The sequence below is a fragment of the Peromyscus leucopus genome, chromosome X (assembly GCF_004664715.2).
Source record: "Peromyscus leucopus breed LL Stock chromosome X, UCI_PerLeu_2.1, whole genome shotgun sequence".
Taxonomy (NCBI): domain Eukaryota; kingdom Metazoa; phylum Chordata; class Mammalia; order Rodentia; family Cricetidae; genus Peromyscus; species Peromyscus leucopus.
The window spans coordinates 135,237,355-135,254,906 of NC_051083.1; the positions used below are offsets into that span (position 1 = coordinate 135,237,355).

Here is a 17,552-nt window from a genome sequence, read left to right on the forward strand (position 1 = left end):
TTTTTAACCAACCCAAGGAACTTAAAAAATCCTGACATAGTTTACAGCATAGTTTTAAGAGATTTTATTTGAGAGTAGATAGCAAAGAAATAGTAGAGATAGAAGTTGTTGTTTTATTTTGTTTTTGATTTTTCAAGACAGTGTTTCTCTCCATAGCCTGTCCTGGAACTCAACTCTGTAGACCAGGCTGGCCTTGAACTCACAGAGATCCACTTGCATCTGCCTCCCTGAGTGCTGGGATTAAAGGCCTATGCTACCATTGCCAGGCTGAGATAGATAGAAGATTTTTAAGACTGGAAAGTAGAAAAAACTTAGAGCAGAGCAAGTTTAGATATAAGAGATTTGGGGATCATTTGTTTGTGCAGTGGCAGAAGTTGTTATATGAGAGAATTTGAAAATCTAGTGTGCCAATCATTGGCCACTGATTGATCTATATACTGAGGCCAAGCCTTTTGCAGTAAGACAGTGAGACTTTAATAATCTTGGAGTCCAAGGAGGAAGAGAGAAAGGGTCATATAAGGCTCAAGAGGAGATAAGAAACTGGAGGCCCAGGACAGCATAAGGAAAGACAGAGCTGGTAGCTCTGACTGGGAGGAGACAATGAAGGGGTCACACTGAAGCTCCTAGCAGGAGGTGAGGAAGACTAGAAAGGAGCTGAGAACAAAAGGAGCAGAGGGAGTGAGTATAGTGGTGACAAGAATTTCAATCTAGGGCATCTCCAAGCGAAATGAGAGACTTGTCAGAGAGAAATGTTCCAAATCACAGAGAAGAGGTGACCCTGTCTATGTGATAGGGGTCCAGTAGGGCAAGAGGAATGTCCTGGCACACTAGGTGGCTTTTGTATTAAAAGTAGACAAAGCAGGGAGCTCCAGTGTAACACTTATGCAGCAGAAGAAGAGGGCATGGTTAAAGTAGGTAGAGGGGAAAATGATTGAAGAGGTGGACTGGGAGAGGCTTTTGGGAAAAGAGAGGGGTACGTGTCTTTAGCAGAGGGATGCCCACATGCGTGTTGGAGGTCAGAGAGACAAAGAGATGCCCAGGTGATAGTCATGCCAGAAGGGCATAGGAGGGTCCAAGAGCCAGAGACCAATAGTTACATGATAAGTGCACAGGGAAGTATAGCAGGCTGCAGGAGCTAGAGAGACACTTACCAAGTAGATGAGGAGAGATGAATGGTTCAAGCAGGTGGAGGGAAGATGCAGCTGAAGAGGTGGAATCCAGAATTTACAGTCAAATTTGGTGGGTAGAAGAAGGCAGCAGAAAAAAGTGATCCATACATACCTTTGGAGAGTCAGGCCAGCAGCTTAGTTTGGAGAGGTGAGTCACTTGGAAAGGAACTCATATAATGCTACTCCCATGGTTTCAACACCAGATGAATGAAAAAATGACATGACAGTACCACAAAGTCACACCATGCAACAGAGCTCACATGGAAAGTTTATTGTGGGGAGGTGCAGAGGTGGCCTCTAAGAGCAGAAGGAACGAGAGAGGGGGCGAGAAGGGCTTGCCTTTTATAAGGGAATATAGTGCATGCACAAAGGGACAGTGCTCTACTTAGTGGCTGAGTAGCTACAGTGTCACATCTTAGCTACAATGTCACATCTTGGCTGCTGCTGATGACATGTCCTGCTACATTCCTGAGAGCAGGCCAGTGTAAATGCCTGAATGCTACGTCACCCTGTCAGCAATTGCTAAGAGCAAATAAGATGAAGACTGAAATGTGACCAGTGAATTTTGTAACATGATAGTTATCAGTGCCTTACTAGGAACAGTTCAGTGATATGATGGAGACCAAATTGTGAGTGGACTGAACTTGAGATAAGAGGTCATATGAAAGGTGGTGAGCGAAGTCTGGGTGACTTGCTTGAGGAACTGGCCAACTTTGTAGGTCACCTACAGAAGGTACAAAGTATATTGTTTTCCTTGACTGGCGGACTTCTATGAATAGTACCAGAAGAGTTGATTTGAGGTTATGTACTTAATGACAGACCATTACATAAAGCACAGCAAAATTATGGGGAACCTAAAACCTAGGCTACTCTTGAATACATGTGGTTACACAGCACTGACCATTCACAAGGGAGAATGCAGTTGGAGTGGGCAAGAACTGCAGGGAGGCTATGTGAGGGAGGATGAATAGGAGTTAGAGGTAAAGGGAAGTTAGTTTCAAAGTAACAAACATGAAGCAACTGCCATGTATACATCTAACTGGTACATAGGGAGAAGTAATGTCAGACAAATTCTAACCTGGCCCGAGTAGGAATCACATACTGTGTGGCAAAGTTGGAGTTGTGGCAGAAAGCTGCTATGCTTATGGGAGGGATTCTTGGAAGGTGAGTAGAATGACCAAGAGTTGTAGCCCATGAGCCTTAAGTACAGGATTGGAGAGAGATTCCCTGTTTTTGTTTGTTTGTTTGATTGTTTGTTGTATATGTATGTGTAGGTGTTCATGTGCCTTTAGTGCCATTGCATTCTTGTGGAGATCATAGGACAATTTGGGTGTTGGGACTTACTTTCCATCTAGTCTGAAACGGTCTCTTGTCTGCTACTGTATGCCAGTGTAGGTGGCCTATGGGTTTCTATGGAGTCACCTCTCTGACTCCCATCTCATCATAGGAGCACTGAAATTACAGATGCGTGCTACCACATCCAGATTTATATGCATTCTAAGGGTCCAAACCCAGGTCCTGATGCTTACTTGGCAAGTGCTTTACCCATGGAGCCATCTCCCTAGTCCAGCATTATTTTTCTAAGGTCACAGAGTTACTCAGCATTGACAGAAACCTGCTCAATTCTAGATTGTGCCAAGAGAGCTAGAGGTCTCTCAGACATGTTTTTCTTCATACTGGGGATTGAACCTAGGGTTTTACATATGTTGTATTAGTGCTTTGCCACTGATTTCTATCATCGGCACTACCCAGCTGCTTTTTGCTGCCCCAAGAAAAGTGATCACACTGGTTAGAGTCATTTGTATACATTGTTCATTTTCTGCATGCCCAGAAGTGACCCCCTAATGGATGAGCACCATTCTAAGTCCATGTTCCTGTCTGGTGCACAGTAACTAAAAGGACAGAATCATTATACAGGAAACAAAAGCATAATTGATTTACATTGAGGAATACTCTGCCAGGAGAATGTTGAGAAGTAGAAGTATCCAGATTGCCATCAGAAGGGTGCATGGTGGGAATGAGCAAAGGGAGTTGGGGTTGTCTAAGTGCTGTCCTATCCTTCCTGGCACCTTTGACTCCTTGAAGCTAGAGGCCCCAGGCTGGAGATATTGAGAGATCTGGAAAACCAGGAACTTTTTGGTCTTTTACTTAACCCCCAGTGCCAAGAAGTCCTGCCACTGCCATTCCTGGGAACATGGGTTTGTGGGAAGAACTGAGCTACTAAAACATCCTTCTCTTCTGTGGAGCACTATTACCTTCCTCAGGACCTTAAACTTCACATCCTCTAGCCTCTCCTAATCTTATAAGGAAGTAGAGGCTGGAAAAGTTTCAATTACTTGCCCATCTCACTCAGTCAACCTGGGCTGAATTGTGAAACTGAGACCCTTAACCAGAATGCTGATCATCCTGCCCCCCACTCTGTGTGTGTGTGTGCGCGCGCGCGCGCGCCAGACATTGGACGCCTTCCTCTGTGTTATTTAAGCAAGAACAGGGTCTCTCAGTGACCCTGGAGTGGTCAGAGCCCCAGGAATACTCCTGTGTCTGCCACCCAACAAGCACTGGGATTACAGGTTTGTGCCTCTGCACCCAGATTTTATGAGTTCTGGAGATCAAATCCACAGCAAATGCTTTCCTGACTGAGCCATCTCCCCAGTCCCTACCAGCTTACTTTGGTGTTTTGTGTTTATTTGTTTTATCTTGTTTTCTAGATCAGGTTTTATATCTATTTTTGCAATGTCTTGTTATCTTCTTGGAAGCTCAGGATGTGCCATCAGCTTACAGAATCTGCTTTGAGTCCTGACCTCAACTTTGCTTTCTCTGTTAGTGTGGGATTTGCAATAAACCAATGGGTGATCTCCTAGATCAGATCTTCATTCACCGTGACACCATCCACTGTGGGAAATGCTATGAGAAGCTCTTCTAGGTGAGTGCTGGAAGCCCATAGAATAAGCAGCCTAAAGCCTCATTAGACTAAAGGAACAAGACAAACGTTCGCCCTGGTTTGGACCTGGGTTTTACTCCAGGACCCTGCTATGCTTCTCAGTCATTTAATCAGAGAATCCCAAGTCCTTGTTCTGTGCTCTATGCTACTTTGAGATCTTAAGTGATGTGAGCAAAATCCCTCCCTAAAGACCTTTTCCAAGTTGCTAGAATCATAGTATGTTCCTCAAAAGAAATACCTCTCCCATCCAGAACCTCAGCTGAATCCTCTAACCCTGTTACACCTGGGCCTATCTTGTGACAAGGAAATAAAAATGTAGAAAGGAAATGGTTCTGGACAAACACCCAGTTGGTATGTGGTAGAATCTGGACCTCATCCCAGGTCTCAGATTCGAGTGCTGTGCTCTCTGCTATATTCCTTTGGACCTTAGATTTAGACTTAATAACGAAGATGTTGAATAAAGCAGTCTCTGGGCCAGTAGCCAGTGGGACTGTCCCAAGTGTCTGAACACAGCATATTTTCCCTCTCTGACTACACAAAAATTGCCTTTTCTCCAGGAAATGCATTTGTGTTGGACTTAGGCTCACAATCACTGTAAGTAACAGTTACCTACCCCAAGGGAACCTGGCTGTCAGATATTAGATGCTTATTCTCGTTGCTACCTGTTTCCTTTTTGTTCCTCCAGGCTGAACAGAAGCTGATGAGCCCCAGATACATTTGGGTGTCCAGTTGCCCCCAAATTGTTGGTTCTTCCCTTACATCCTCCCCTACCTGGTTTCACTGTCCTTCTGCCCACCTTGTACTGAAATAATACATCTAGTATTGTATCTCAATGATGTTATAATTACACATGTATAGCCTTTTATACCTTAGAAATTCAAATCCATATCTCAGTTGCTCCCAGGATGAAGGACTCCACTTTGACTTCCCTAATATGTTGGCTTTCTAATGAGTGCAGATGACCTGGTATGCTAGACATGGGCACAAGTGTAGGTATCAGTGTATGCAGACTTTTGGAGGCTTCTGAGGGACCAAACCAAATGCTGTTGATGATCCCTAGTAGGGAAATTACAGGCATTGAATGCTAAGGGTTGGCAACAAGATAATCACTGTGTGTGTGTATGTGTGTATGTATTTTTAATTTCTCATACAATTCTTAAAAGTTGTTTTTGATTGAATTATGTAGCAGATTTAAATTACCTCCTCCCATTCTCCTTTGAGTTTTTCCAGTCAGGTATGTCAGTACATACTGAAAAGTTTACCCAGGTTTAAATTTGAAAAGATACAATATTAGGAGGCTTCTAACAAAAGGGATATCTGTGTCTGTTTGAATTTTAATAGCTAGTTCAAGTGTTTACCCTCAGTGTCCTGTTTCCTAGATTTTACACAGAAATTCTCTGAAGTATGTAGCTTCTAAAAGAGTAGAGAAGAAAACAGATAAAGTTTCTTGAGACCTCACCACACACCAGGCATTACCACAAAGCATTGGCTTTTAATTTCTTTAGTAGTCTCTAAAATATTCTCATTTTAGAAATGAAGATAGTAATGCTCAGAGAAGTGGGAAGAATCCTGTAGAACCACTATTGTCTCTCTCTGGAGCCTATACTTTTTCCAGAAGCAATAACCATCATGACACTGAGCTAGTATTGAGCATGTGCCAGGCACTGTGTAGAGGGTCCCTACTATGAAATACTGCCCTGAAGCATACTCTTAGAAATGGGAAAAGTGTGAAATTCACTCCATCTCTGGGCTTCTTGGATCTCTCCTTGAAGCACTACAGTAATCTAATTGACATCCAGTGAATGGTGCAGTAGGCTCTCTGCCCTAAGCACACAGTGACCTATTTTCTAGTCCTGACTCTGATTCAAACCAACATCAACTTCTAGGTACTCAAAGTGCTAAAAGCTGATGTTTGCCAGAGCAGAGGCAGGTTCATCTTTGCAGTCTGCTAATATGCTGCTCTAATTCAACTTCACTTTGCTGCCTTTGGGTACAGCATTAAATTATAAGCTCCTTGAAAGGAAAAATAGCCCTCAAGATTTGGGGATGCAAAATGGAGGCTTCTTCATTTGATTTACTTATAAAATAACTCATCTCTTTCTTTAGACTCTAAGTTCTAAGCACATTTGAGTATAGACTTGTTCTTCCATTCAAGTAATCAGAGAAGAACATTCTATTTATTTGCATATTTATCTGCTGCGTGTACTCTGAAGGGAAGAAGGAGTACAGTATGCCACATCCCCACACTAATTACCAACTAGTCTTTCTCGAGTCCCGCTCTAGCATGGGACTTGGCAGATTGTAGGCAAAAACATATGGGTGCCAAATGAATTAGTAAGAGAAAAGTAAGTTACTCCTTTGGTTAGAGGTGTTACCTGGGAGTCTCAGTGCAGGCCCCATAGATGGGATCCACAGTAAAGAGGCCCAAGGCAGGATGGTTTCCCCACCTTAAAGGTGTACTTTGCCATTTAAGGAGTTTTAGAAATATGGAAGATACTCAAAGACAGGTTGCAATGTTGGTATTGATTTGACTACAAAATAGCCCTTTTGTGTCTTAAAAGAGGGATGGTTTTGCATTATTTTACTTCTTTTTAATTGCTTATTGTTTATAGCTAAATTTGCTAACCCACATTAATGTGTACAAATTATAATAAATGTTAAGATATTACACATCAGTATTATGATTTCTTCTTTTTTAAAAAAACATTTTTGTTTTTTTGTGTGTACATAATGCACTTGAGTATAATAACTTGGTAATTTGGGGCACGTGGTTTACCAGAAGCCATTCTTACTACAAAACCAAGGTGGATATGGTGGCTCATGCCTGCAATCCTAGTGCCCAGCTATAAACCTAAAGGAAGGGGAAGGATTGCTCACTCATTAATAAATATTTCCTGAGCACCCACTATAGATGATACTGCCTCCTGATATTTGATCAAGTCAGAATCCACCAACCTTATAAAACACTGGTTTACAAGCTCTGCAGTGACACATATGACAGTCACACTCATTCAGTAACACATTTACATTTATCAGCACACACATGCTTCACATTCAAGACACTGGACCCTCACTGAGTCCAGTCTCATGCTCCAACACACCCATTCTCACATACAATGACATGTTATCACACTCACCTTCAGTGATACTCACATTCAGAGATATTCATACACTGGCACACATGTTCCCAACATTCAAAAACATGCTCCTTCACAGACACAGTGACTCATATATACACCTATTCATTGGACAATACTCTTATTCATTCACTGTCAAAAATGCACGCTAACATACAAGTGGGTACATGCACACACAAGTGCACATAAAAAGTCACACCTGCTTAGGGATCACAACATACACATCCCCACAAAAGGACAGGAAAAATGCTATGACAGGCTGTCTGAAATAGTCCCTCATTCCCCCTTTTTCCTTCACAGTCTGCCAAGCACCCTGTCTAACTAGTCCTCAAATATCCTTCAGTGGAGACAGAGCTGGCCCCTACCCAGTCAGGGCGTAGACTGAACAGAGTGGGTGGAAAAACACCATGCCCTGAGTTATGCACAACATCTATAAGGCATCATTCCCTGGCCCCTTTGGAGTCCTTTCCATATCTGTCAATCTGTCACATAGATGCCCTGTGCCCTCTACAAGTATATTGCTGCAACAAGAATCCTGGAGCCTGCCTTATGTACTGCACCCTCCCTTCAGCATGCAGTCCCTTTATTCCTGCTCCTGGTAAATGCCCTGAGAAGACCGCCATTTTATCTCACACACATTGGCTACCAGTAGACTGACTCCTTCCCATCCAGACCACTGCAGTCCCTCATGGTCTTGCACATGTACACATGCCAGTGTCAACCCAGCCACCACTGTTGCCATCCAATTCACTCCCACCACAGGCAGGACACAGCTGAAACATTCATGAAATTTATTCAGCAAAACTTATACTAAAACCATTTAAAAATAGGTAACACAGAAACTTTCAGTGGACACAAAAGCCACAAGCCCTGCCCACACAAGGACTTTTGCTACAATATACTGTCTTGGGTGCCCTAGATCTGTCTCTTGTCAAGATCTGGTCAATGTCAATCTTGTCAATTTCTGGTAATGTCCTTTGCTTTAAGGAATGCTCTCAAGAGATCACCACTGCAGGGTGGTACTGCCTTAGAGTATACAAAGACCCGTCACAGGGAATTGGGGAGCATAGCTTGCAAAACTCCACCAACCCTAGAAAATATTCACAAGCAACAGCAGGAGTGGAACATTACAGCACTATCCTATGTTGAAGTCACTGACCAGTTCCTTGTCAACGTCCTTGCTTCCCACAGGACTGAGCCTGGGGATTCTGGGGAGCACCTGATCAGGTAACAACACAAACATCTGCAGGAGAACGAGCAGCAGGAGGCTGGTCTAGATGTACACCAGGAAAACAGACAAGGAGTTCACAACACTGGTGGGAGAGGAGCTAGCATGGCCTTGGCTGGCACAGAAGCTCACAACATGTGCCAGGGTGTAGAGGTGACCCTGACCAGGTAGTCAGGGCTTCCAGCTGCTCAAGTTAACACACCTCACTCACAGCTTTGTACAGGAGCAATGGGTCGTGGATAAGCACACAAGGTGGGAAAGGACTGGTTGGACAGCTGGGTCAGCATGAGGCTGAAAGATAAGAGCGGTGTTCCAAAGCATTGGGGAAGGGGCATCCATGTTGGGAGAGCCAGGCAGAACCCTTGAGATGGCCTCTTCTGTAACTTTTTGGTATGGGTGACAGATGAAGGATGGCACCTTGGCAGCACTGCCTGGCCATCCTCTCAGGTTGGCAGGGTTTGGGGCCAGCCTTGGCAGCTGCCTGCCCAGTTATATTCACCAGGCTCCCCCTGCTTGCTTTCTGGAATTCTCCAGCAGCCCTGGACAAAAGAGAGCAGAACAAACTACCCTCGCCCCCCCCCCCAAGTCCTCTTGCTGCTGTTCTTCCAACTCCTGTTCACACAAAGTCTGTTCTGCACACTCAAAGGCTCTCAGGCCAGCTGAGGGCATGAATCCTATGGTGCTGGGTGCACACCCCCAGCTTGGGGCTCTTCTTGGGCACTGGTGTCTTTTCCCGCTCACAGTCAAGGTGTCCAGAAGGAAACTGCCTCTGGGTTGGCACTGGCCTCCCGGAGCCTTTGGGTCCAGGGACCCAGGGGTTTCACTCACGAAAGGACTCAAGGGTACTGCCCTCATGGGGCTCCCCTAGAGCAGTGTAGATGATCCTGAAGACGGGCTGGATCCTGCGGCCTCCTCTCCGGAGCACTGTCTCCCTGCCTTGCTGCACTTCCCCCGAGGCATTGGTTCTCTCTGGCCGAGACAACCCTGTGACTGGTTCCTCTACACCCCATGCTGTTTCAGTGCCAATGGGCATCCTTAGCTCAGAGCCCCAAGCCTCACCACCTTTATCCTTTGACTCACTAGTGTGCCAATTGGGATCTGGATCACCCTGTAGTCTGGCTACAGTACGTCCCCATTCCTTTCTCTGGTTCTCTCCATGGGCCTGGGATATGATAGTCACTGAGCTAGGTAGAGCTTGTTTTTGCTTGTTGGAATCACTTCTAGCGAGTAGCAAGTGGGATGCCTTACCCTGGCCCTGGCCGTCTTGACCTTCTGCACCACCACTCATTTCCCCTGCCATTTGTCTGGGATGCCCCATCATTTTGCCAAGGTATCTCTGTTGCCTGCTAGAGGAAGGAATTCTTGGAACTCTTGAGCCTATATTTCTCTGGGGTTGGGGTGGCTCATAGCCCCAGCCCCTCTCTCGTTTCCCGACTCCTGTGCTTCAACACGGGGTTTCTGCTCATCAGGATCATTTTCAGCCCTGAAACCTGATTCCCTAATAGGCACCTCTTCCCCACCACTGTGTGTCCATAACAGTCGCCTCCGTTTCACTGATGTAATTTCCTCTCCTATGGTCTGGGTGCTGATCTCCCTAAAATATCCTGCCTGGGTGGTAACCTGATCTGTTGCTGCCTCACTGATCCTGTTTTCCTTTTCTGTCTGATTCTGCTGCTCCTTCATCACTACCATGGTAGTCTCCCACTCTTCCTCATCTCGAGTGAGTTTCATTAACTCCAGAAAAGTGGGTGGGCATCCTTGCTGATCTAAGAGGGACAGCTTGCCCCGAAGGCCAGTGGTCAGGGAGACTCGAGATAAGACATGCTTGAGGCGAATTGAGTCTGCACTATGCGCGGACAAGGGGCTCTGCTGCACTGCTTTCTGCAGCAGGGGCTCTAAGCGCAGCAAGTAATCAGATAGCTTCTCTGCAGGTTTCTGAGAAAACTGAAGGAATCTGAACTGTAAGAGCTTATAGTCTTCTTTATTCCCAAAGATCTGCTTTAGGGCTTTCAAGCACTGCTCCATAGTTAGGGCGTCATTGGTAGCCCACAGTGCCTGCATAATTGACAGGGCAGAGCCACGCAAGCTCTCTAGAAGACGCCTCTTCTTCTCCTTCTCAGACACCTGCCATAACTGCATCATCTCAGTGACCTCCCCTAACCAGGTTTCAAAGGTCTCTTCTCCTGGGCCTGGAAAGGGACTGCCAGAAAACACTTTCAATTTTTGATAACACATGCTACTGCACAGAGACTTCAAGCCTTCTGGTTTGTCTTGGTCTGAATTCCTTAGGTCCATGCTCACTGTAGGGGCAATGCTAAACCCCAGGGCTTTGGCCACATCTACCATTCTCCGTCCTTCATCTCTCAGAAAGTATGTCAGCTTATTGATAAACTCATCATCTGGGCTACGGGGTTTGACTACCACTTCCCAGGCCCCCCCTGCTGCTGGTATATGAGTGGGCATCATAGTATAATTGACAACTTCAGTCAGTTCAATTAAGACTGCCTTAGCTTCATCTTCCCTCCTGAACATTCTGCCTATCACCTTGTGAGCACACAAAGGAGGTAAGCCTTCTTTCAGAGCATCCTTTATCTCAGCCTCACTGCACTGCACAGGAATGCCCACAATGAGCACAGCCTTCTTGGGGTCCAGGTCCATCCCCTTACACCAGTCATCTAGCAGAGCCACAGCCATTAGTCCCACCCTGTATGAACAGACTTAACACTAGGGTAATTAGCTCAGAATTTTCCTAGGACTCAGAGGATTCTAAGCCAATGCCATGTAGAAAGGCAGCAATGTCCTGGGCTTCACACAGCCTGAAATGTAAAAGAGATAAGAGCTTAGTTAACACTTCCTATCACCTCTCCTCCTCTCAGAGATTCAGTCTTGCTTCCCAGGCTCTTGTAATCATTTTGTTGAGGGTCTTCCCACACAAAGCTCCCTGAACCTCACTGGACCCTGCTGACGTCCTGCCACAGCAACCTCACTGAAGTCCAGGGACTCTACCATGTATTCTGCAAGTACCTGTGGGAAAAATGCCAATGTTAGGAGGCAAAGACTAGTGCCTCCAAACATTGGAAAAGACCCAGTGGAAGAAAGGGCAGGAAGAAGAACACTGCCACCCACTAGGGGCTATGTTTGATTCAGACCACTCCTTGCTGGGTCCAAGACTAGCAGCACATAGGAGACTCCCCTCTTCCTGAAGACATGCTCAGGAGATGAGAAAGATGACTGGAACTCAGCAGATATGATCTGTGAGTGGTGGATGCAAGGAATGTGTGACACGCTAAAGTACTGCCATGGAAACAAGAATAGTATGGATCTGGGTTTCTACCATAAGTTATCACATAGTGCCTTGTGGTAAGGTTAAGGTCCTTAAGGAACAACAGGTGATGTCATGGTCCTCCAACCAATAAAGTGTCTTAGTAACAAGATGGTGGTGGTGTCAGGTGCAGAGGGAGGTAAGCAGAGTGGGCACTGAGTAAAAAAAAAAAAAAAAGCTTATGGTTTCAAATTATATGGAATCTGCAATCAGAGGCAGAAAAAGTCCCAGAAAGTAAACAGACACTGTCACCCTAAGTATGGTCCTACCCTGCAGTCTGTGAACCTTGGCAGGAAGCCCCTTCACCTGTTCTTTGCTAGAGTTAGAGGTTACTACCAAAATAGCTGCTCACCTCTGCTGTTGGTTATGCAGTGCCCCACTGAAGTGTGCTTAATACAGTGGCTTTGCTGGCTGGTACAGGCACTTGATGCTGGCAGTCTTCTGGCTTCTTTCCATACAGGCGGTGCAGGGATGCTGGTTCCTGCCCACTGATCTGTTCAATGCAAAGCAGAGTAATATTTAATATGGTCTGTCCTGAATGTCCCTGCCCATGCAGGCTGTGCTAATCCAAGTCTGCACAAGAATCTAAAGACAGCTCCTTGCTGACAAGGTGGCACACACCTTTAATCCTGCACTTGAAGGTGGATAACTGAGGTTAATCTGTCAGTTTGAGGCCTGCCACCACTATATTGTAAGACATTCTTTAAAAAAAAAAAATCCTTGCCAGGATTTGAGCAACTGCTATACTAAGGGACTCTATTGAGACAGAAGGAATTCTAACAAAGTTGCTCCCCTACCTCCACTGACCCCACCCACAACAAACTGTCACTTGTATTTCCAGAACCCACCCCATCCAGCTCCATTCTGCTTCCAACCGTGCCTGGTGTCCCAAGAACCGACCCTTCCCTGTTCCTGTGCCATTTTGGACCAGCTGCTATCTCAGTTCTAGTTCAGAACCAGGCTCTGACCTATCCAGGTTCCAGGGTTCCAGCACCTTCTTGACTGGCACAAGCATCGCCCCTCCTCCCCAGTCAGGCATATGCCCAGATCTCACAGCCATCTCCATTCCAGCTCTGAACTAAGCTGTGACCTATCCAATTTCCAGCACCTTCTTGACTGTCCCAAGCATCACCCCCTCTAAGTTCCAGCGTGTTCTCAGAACCCACATTCATCTCAGTTCTTCTGAACCAGGCCCAGCCTCATCCAATATACATTTCGAGTTATGTCTCCAGGTCCCAAGCTATCCACGTCCCCCCATCACATGCTAGTGACAACCCAAAGTCACTCCTGCTGCCAAATACCATCCTCACTTATGCCTAAACTCCCCTACCTCGACCTTATCTAAAACACAAACAAAACCCAGTGCATTGGCTTCTCAGGAGGCAGGAGGATCACCTGAACCCAGAAATTTTAGACCAGCCTGTGCAATATACACTGTCTCACAGAAAGAAAACAACCGGCCGGGTGGTGGTGGCACACACCTTTAATCCCAGCACTCGGGAGGCAGAGCCAGGCGGATCTCTGTGAGTTCAAGGCCAGCCTGGTCTACAGAGCGAGTTCCAGGACAGGCTCAGGCTCCAGAGCTACACAGAGAAACCCTGTCTCAAAAAAAAAAAAAAAAGAAAAGAAAAGAAAAAGAAAGAAAGAAAAAGAAAACAACAAATAATCCGCTATGCTTCCCACCCCTTCACAAATGTCCTCCACTCCACACTTTTTCGATCTCACATTCCCAGAAAGGGTTATAGTGGAAGTAAGCAGAAGGCTATAAAAGGAAAGGACACCAAAAGGAATGGATGAGGTCTTGAGACGGCAGAAACCTTAAGGTGCCAGGGGGAGGGCAGCACCATACCTGATGAAGAGGCTTCCAGACCAGAACTCCAGGAGACGAGAGGACCACGCACGCCGCAGAGCAAAATGGACTCCGAGGCCAACGCCGGAAGATCTTATATATGCCCCCCCCCAACCCCGTGGAGTTGCACACGACCCTTTTGGGGCTGCGCACTGGTATCACCTCCCCTCCCCCCACTCCCTAATAGGAGGATACTGTTGCCTCACCCAATCCTGACGGTTCCATGGGGAGCAAGTGGGAGGGATACAGAATTTGAACAGAGTGGCTGGAGGTGTGGCCCAAAGTTTGACTTAGAAACCATCAAGCATGGCACGTGTCATGCCAGGCCCAGCAGCCATTGGTTTCTCCATTTCACGTGCCTGTGCCTCATTGGCTACTAGCTGTGACGTGATGGTCATCAGTTACTTTTATTTCTATATGCAAATAGTGAAAGGTGGGTATAACCACCTAACCCTACAGGCTGAGCGAAAAGAATGTGTCTAATTGCAAGACTATAGGGCCTCACACAAAATACAAGCTCAAAGGGACTTAATACCTGAAAGTTATATATTCCCTTTTTATGTTTTTATTAGGCTGTGATGTAGAGTTGAAAGGCCAATATTACAAAAGCTTTTTGCATTTCTCCAGCACATGAAACTTTTCCAGGTTCACCAAGACATACAAAGTATCAAAAGATTTTATTCTCTGGGCTTTGAAGGCAAGTGCCTGTAATCCCAGCATTCACTCACTAGGAGGCAGAAGCAGGAGGATCATGAGTTTCAGCCTGGGATACAAGGTGAAAACCTTTTAACCCTTTCTTTCTTTCCTTTCTTTCTCTCTATCTTTCTCTCCCTCCCCTCTCCCTCCTTCCCTTCCCTCCCCCTCCCTCTTTCTTCTTTCTTCCTTCCTTCCTTTACCCCCTCCCTCACTCTGTTGTTTTATAAATGATAAGCAGCGTCAGTTACTGTTCAGAAAGGTCATGAGTCAAGAGCCATGACAAAACCCAGTATCAGAGGTTTATTAGGAGGAGCGGGGACAAAAGAACCAGGACTGGGGAAGAAGCACATGCAGAGAATAGAGAGAGAGGGGAAGGGAGGGGAGGGGAGGGGAGGGGAGGGAGCAGAGGGAGGGGGGAGGGGAGGGAAGAACAGAGAGAGGGAGGAGTCTGTGTCCAGCTTTTTAAGGATTCCCGTGCACATTATGGAGCTACACCACACACATGCACTGATTGCGTGACCATGTTGCACACCGCATTGATGATGCAAGACATAAGACCCCTTGCTTAACTGCTGAACTACACATGTGCAGTCATGCCGCTGGAGTGGCGGCAGAATCCTAACACCCTCGCTCACTTTCTTCTTTCCTTCCTTCCAAGTTTGTATTCACTTCAGTCTATAGATTTCCTAACCACAAATTACCCACCTAGTACTTTAAATAGTTTCCAACCTTTCCTAAGGAAGGCTTCTCCCACAGTGGAAAGACTCAAATGTTTGCCCAGGAGAACCAAATTGCTACTCCAAAGAAGGCCATGGGTACGACACAGGAAACATACAACAAGGTGTATATTTGAGGCCTTTGGTAGCAGAATAAATTTGCTTTGCTTTATTTGAGATTCTTTAAAAAAGAATTGACTGGTTCATGCCTGTTGTTCCAGCATCTGGGAGATGGAAACAGGAAGATGAAGAGTTTCAAGTCATCCCAAACTATATAATGTTTTCAAGGCCAGTTTAAGCTTCACAGTTCTAGGCCAGTGTGGTTTACAGTGTGAAACCTTGTCTCAAAAACTCCGAAACAAAAATACACAAACAGAATAGGCATCTCTGGAATGTTTTAATAAAAAGGGTCGCTGCTCATGATATTTGCAGACATGCCAATCTCCCCACCCCTCATGTGTTTATTTATACAGGACTGAGGCTAGAAGTCATGGTAGAGCAAATGAAACTGAAGCTACATCCCCAGGTTTGAGTAGATAGTTGCCCAGGGTTCATAATGCTGCTAGAGAGTCCCAAATTCATTAGGTTCATTTTACTTAGGACCTGTCAGAGCACCAGCACATTAGGTGTCCCAGAACCTACCATTTAGCCAATGCCATATAAAGAACTCCCACTCACCTCTGGGATACTGAATACTCCACTGGTGAGACTTCTATTTCTCTCCTTCTCACTAGTAGAGAAATAGCTTCATCTCAAATTCTTTCGTCAACAATAAAATGTTATGGAGGAGTGGCTCCAATGTTGAGTTTTACCTAAGTCATTATCCTGGAAATACTGAAGGTTTAACAAAGCCCATACTGTGAGTTCCAAAAAAGGGCTTCTCAAAAAGCAATTTCCTTCCCCATGCAACTTAGAGTCAAGGAAAGTTTTCCTTGGTTACACATGAGAAAGCCAGACACAAAGCCTTTTAAATTCTGTTTTTTTGTGTCTCATAAATGATTTGTTGAACTGCTCGTTCTCTCTGATTAACACAAACATATTTTTTGAGGTAGCTTCTTTTCTTTTCCAGACTCTTGAACTTTGCCCTGCTCACTCTAAAGCCAGCAGATAGCCTTAATGGTCCCTTCTTAGAATAGGCAGGCCCCAGGAAAAACTTTTCATCATCTATCTGTTTATCACAAGTTCTCTCTAAGCCTGTTTGTTCTTCCCTTTAAAAGAAAGCCTTATGACTATGGCAAAAACATATCACCAGGGTAAAACTAAAAAATGAAAAGAAAAGAAAAGAAAAAACAAAAACCACAAGCCCTTTTTTGGCCTAACCTTTGGGACATTTGAAGATATCATGATTCAAGTTTTTTTTTTTTCTATTACTACAACATCCTTTTCTCCTCTCTTGGAAGTGAAATCTTGTCTTCAAGTCATAATTTATTCCTAAACCTTTTTAAGATGTTGTTAGCTAGTCAATAGAGATTATAATCAGCTTTGGAGTTATCTCCTAATTTCCTGGCAATACACTAATTTTTTAAACTTTTTATTCTTTGTGGGTTTCACATCATGCATCTCAATACCACCCATTTCACCATCCCCTTGCCTCCACCCTCTGACCGCCCCCCAAACAAAACAAAATTTAAAAATATAGCCTCAAAACAAAACAAAAAAGAAAAAAAAGAAAATTTTGGGGTGGTAGCCGTAATGTGGCCCAGTGAGTCATACAGTAGTCCATACATCTTTACTTTTAAGTGTTTTTTGCAATGGATCATTGGTCTGGCTCGAGGCCTCTGGCTTCTGCTAACCTATAGATACTGGGACTCTTCCTGGATATCCTGTTGGTGTCCTGTGCATAGCTAGAGTTTTCTCCAGTCCCACCCGGGCCCACAGCTGCTCAGACCCAAATAAATACACGGAGGTTTATATTAATTACGAACTGTATGGCCTAATGGCTCAGGCTTCTTGTTAGCTAGATCTTATATCTTAAATTAACCCATTTCTATGACTCTATACCTTGCCACATGGCTTGTGGCTTACCGATATCTTTACATCTTACTTCTCCTGGTGGCAGCTGGCAGTGTCTCCTCACTCCATCGTCCTGTTCCCAGCATCCTCCTCTCTGCTTATCCTACCTATACTATACTTCCTGCCTGGCTGCTGGCCAATCAGTGTTTTATTTATTAACCAAATCAGAGCAACATATTCACAGCATACAGAATGACATCTCCAGCACCTGTGTCTGGGTTGGGTTGGAGATCCTGCAGCTTTGGGGCTACAGGACTGACCCCTGCATGTGCTCCAACAGCTCATAGATAGGGTGGATGTTGGGGTGGGCTAACACATAGCTCTGGTTCTGGGCCTGGATGGTAGCTGTGTTGGTCAGCCTGCCAGCTGGGTGAGCTCTCTAGCATTGCCCCAGCTAGCTTAACCAATACAGCCTGCAGCAAGGAGCAGGGCCAGTTCTCCTACTCTCATGCCCTGGGGTCTGTCTCATCCACACATATAC

General features: G+C 45.3%; 2 protein-coding genes across 12 annotated transcripts in view; one reads left to right on the top strand and one right to left on the bottom strand.

Moving 5' to 3' along the window:
* Znf185 (zinc finger protein 185 with LIM domain) overlaps positions 1-6,785 on the top strand; it is a 57,507-nt gene extending 50,722 nt beyond the window's left edge. For 10 of the 11 annotated variants that reach the window (XM_037199317.1, XM_037199309.1, XM_037199310.1 and 7 more), the window contains 3 exons: positions 3,994-4,092; positions 4,668-4,704; positions 4,796-6,785. In XM_037199317.1, coding sequence (XP_037055212.1) covers positions 3,994-4,092 — 99 coding nt within the window. In that variant the 3' untranslated portion in view covers positions 4,668-4,704; positions 4,796-6,785. The remainder of the gene's footprint in view (positions 1-3,993; positions 4,093-4,667; positions 4,705-4,795) is intronic. The other variant, XM_037199308.1, reaches the window with a different exon arrangement.
* Positions 6,786-9,055: 2,270 nt separating this feature from the next.
* Pnma5 (PNMA family member 5) lies at positions 9,056-11,349 on the bottom strand. Its single transcript, XM_028861914.2, is given in 2 exon segments — positions 9,056-9,774; positions 9,777-11,349. Coding segments are annotated over 2 exon segments (1,872 nt in total). The 5' UTR covers positions 11,170-11,349; the 3' UTR covers positions 9,056-9,295.
* Between the last annotated feature and the right edge of the window lie 6,203 nt (positions 11,350-17,552).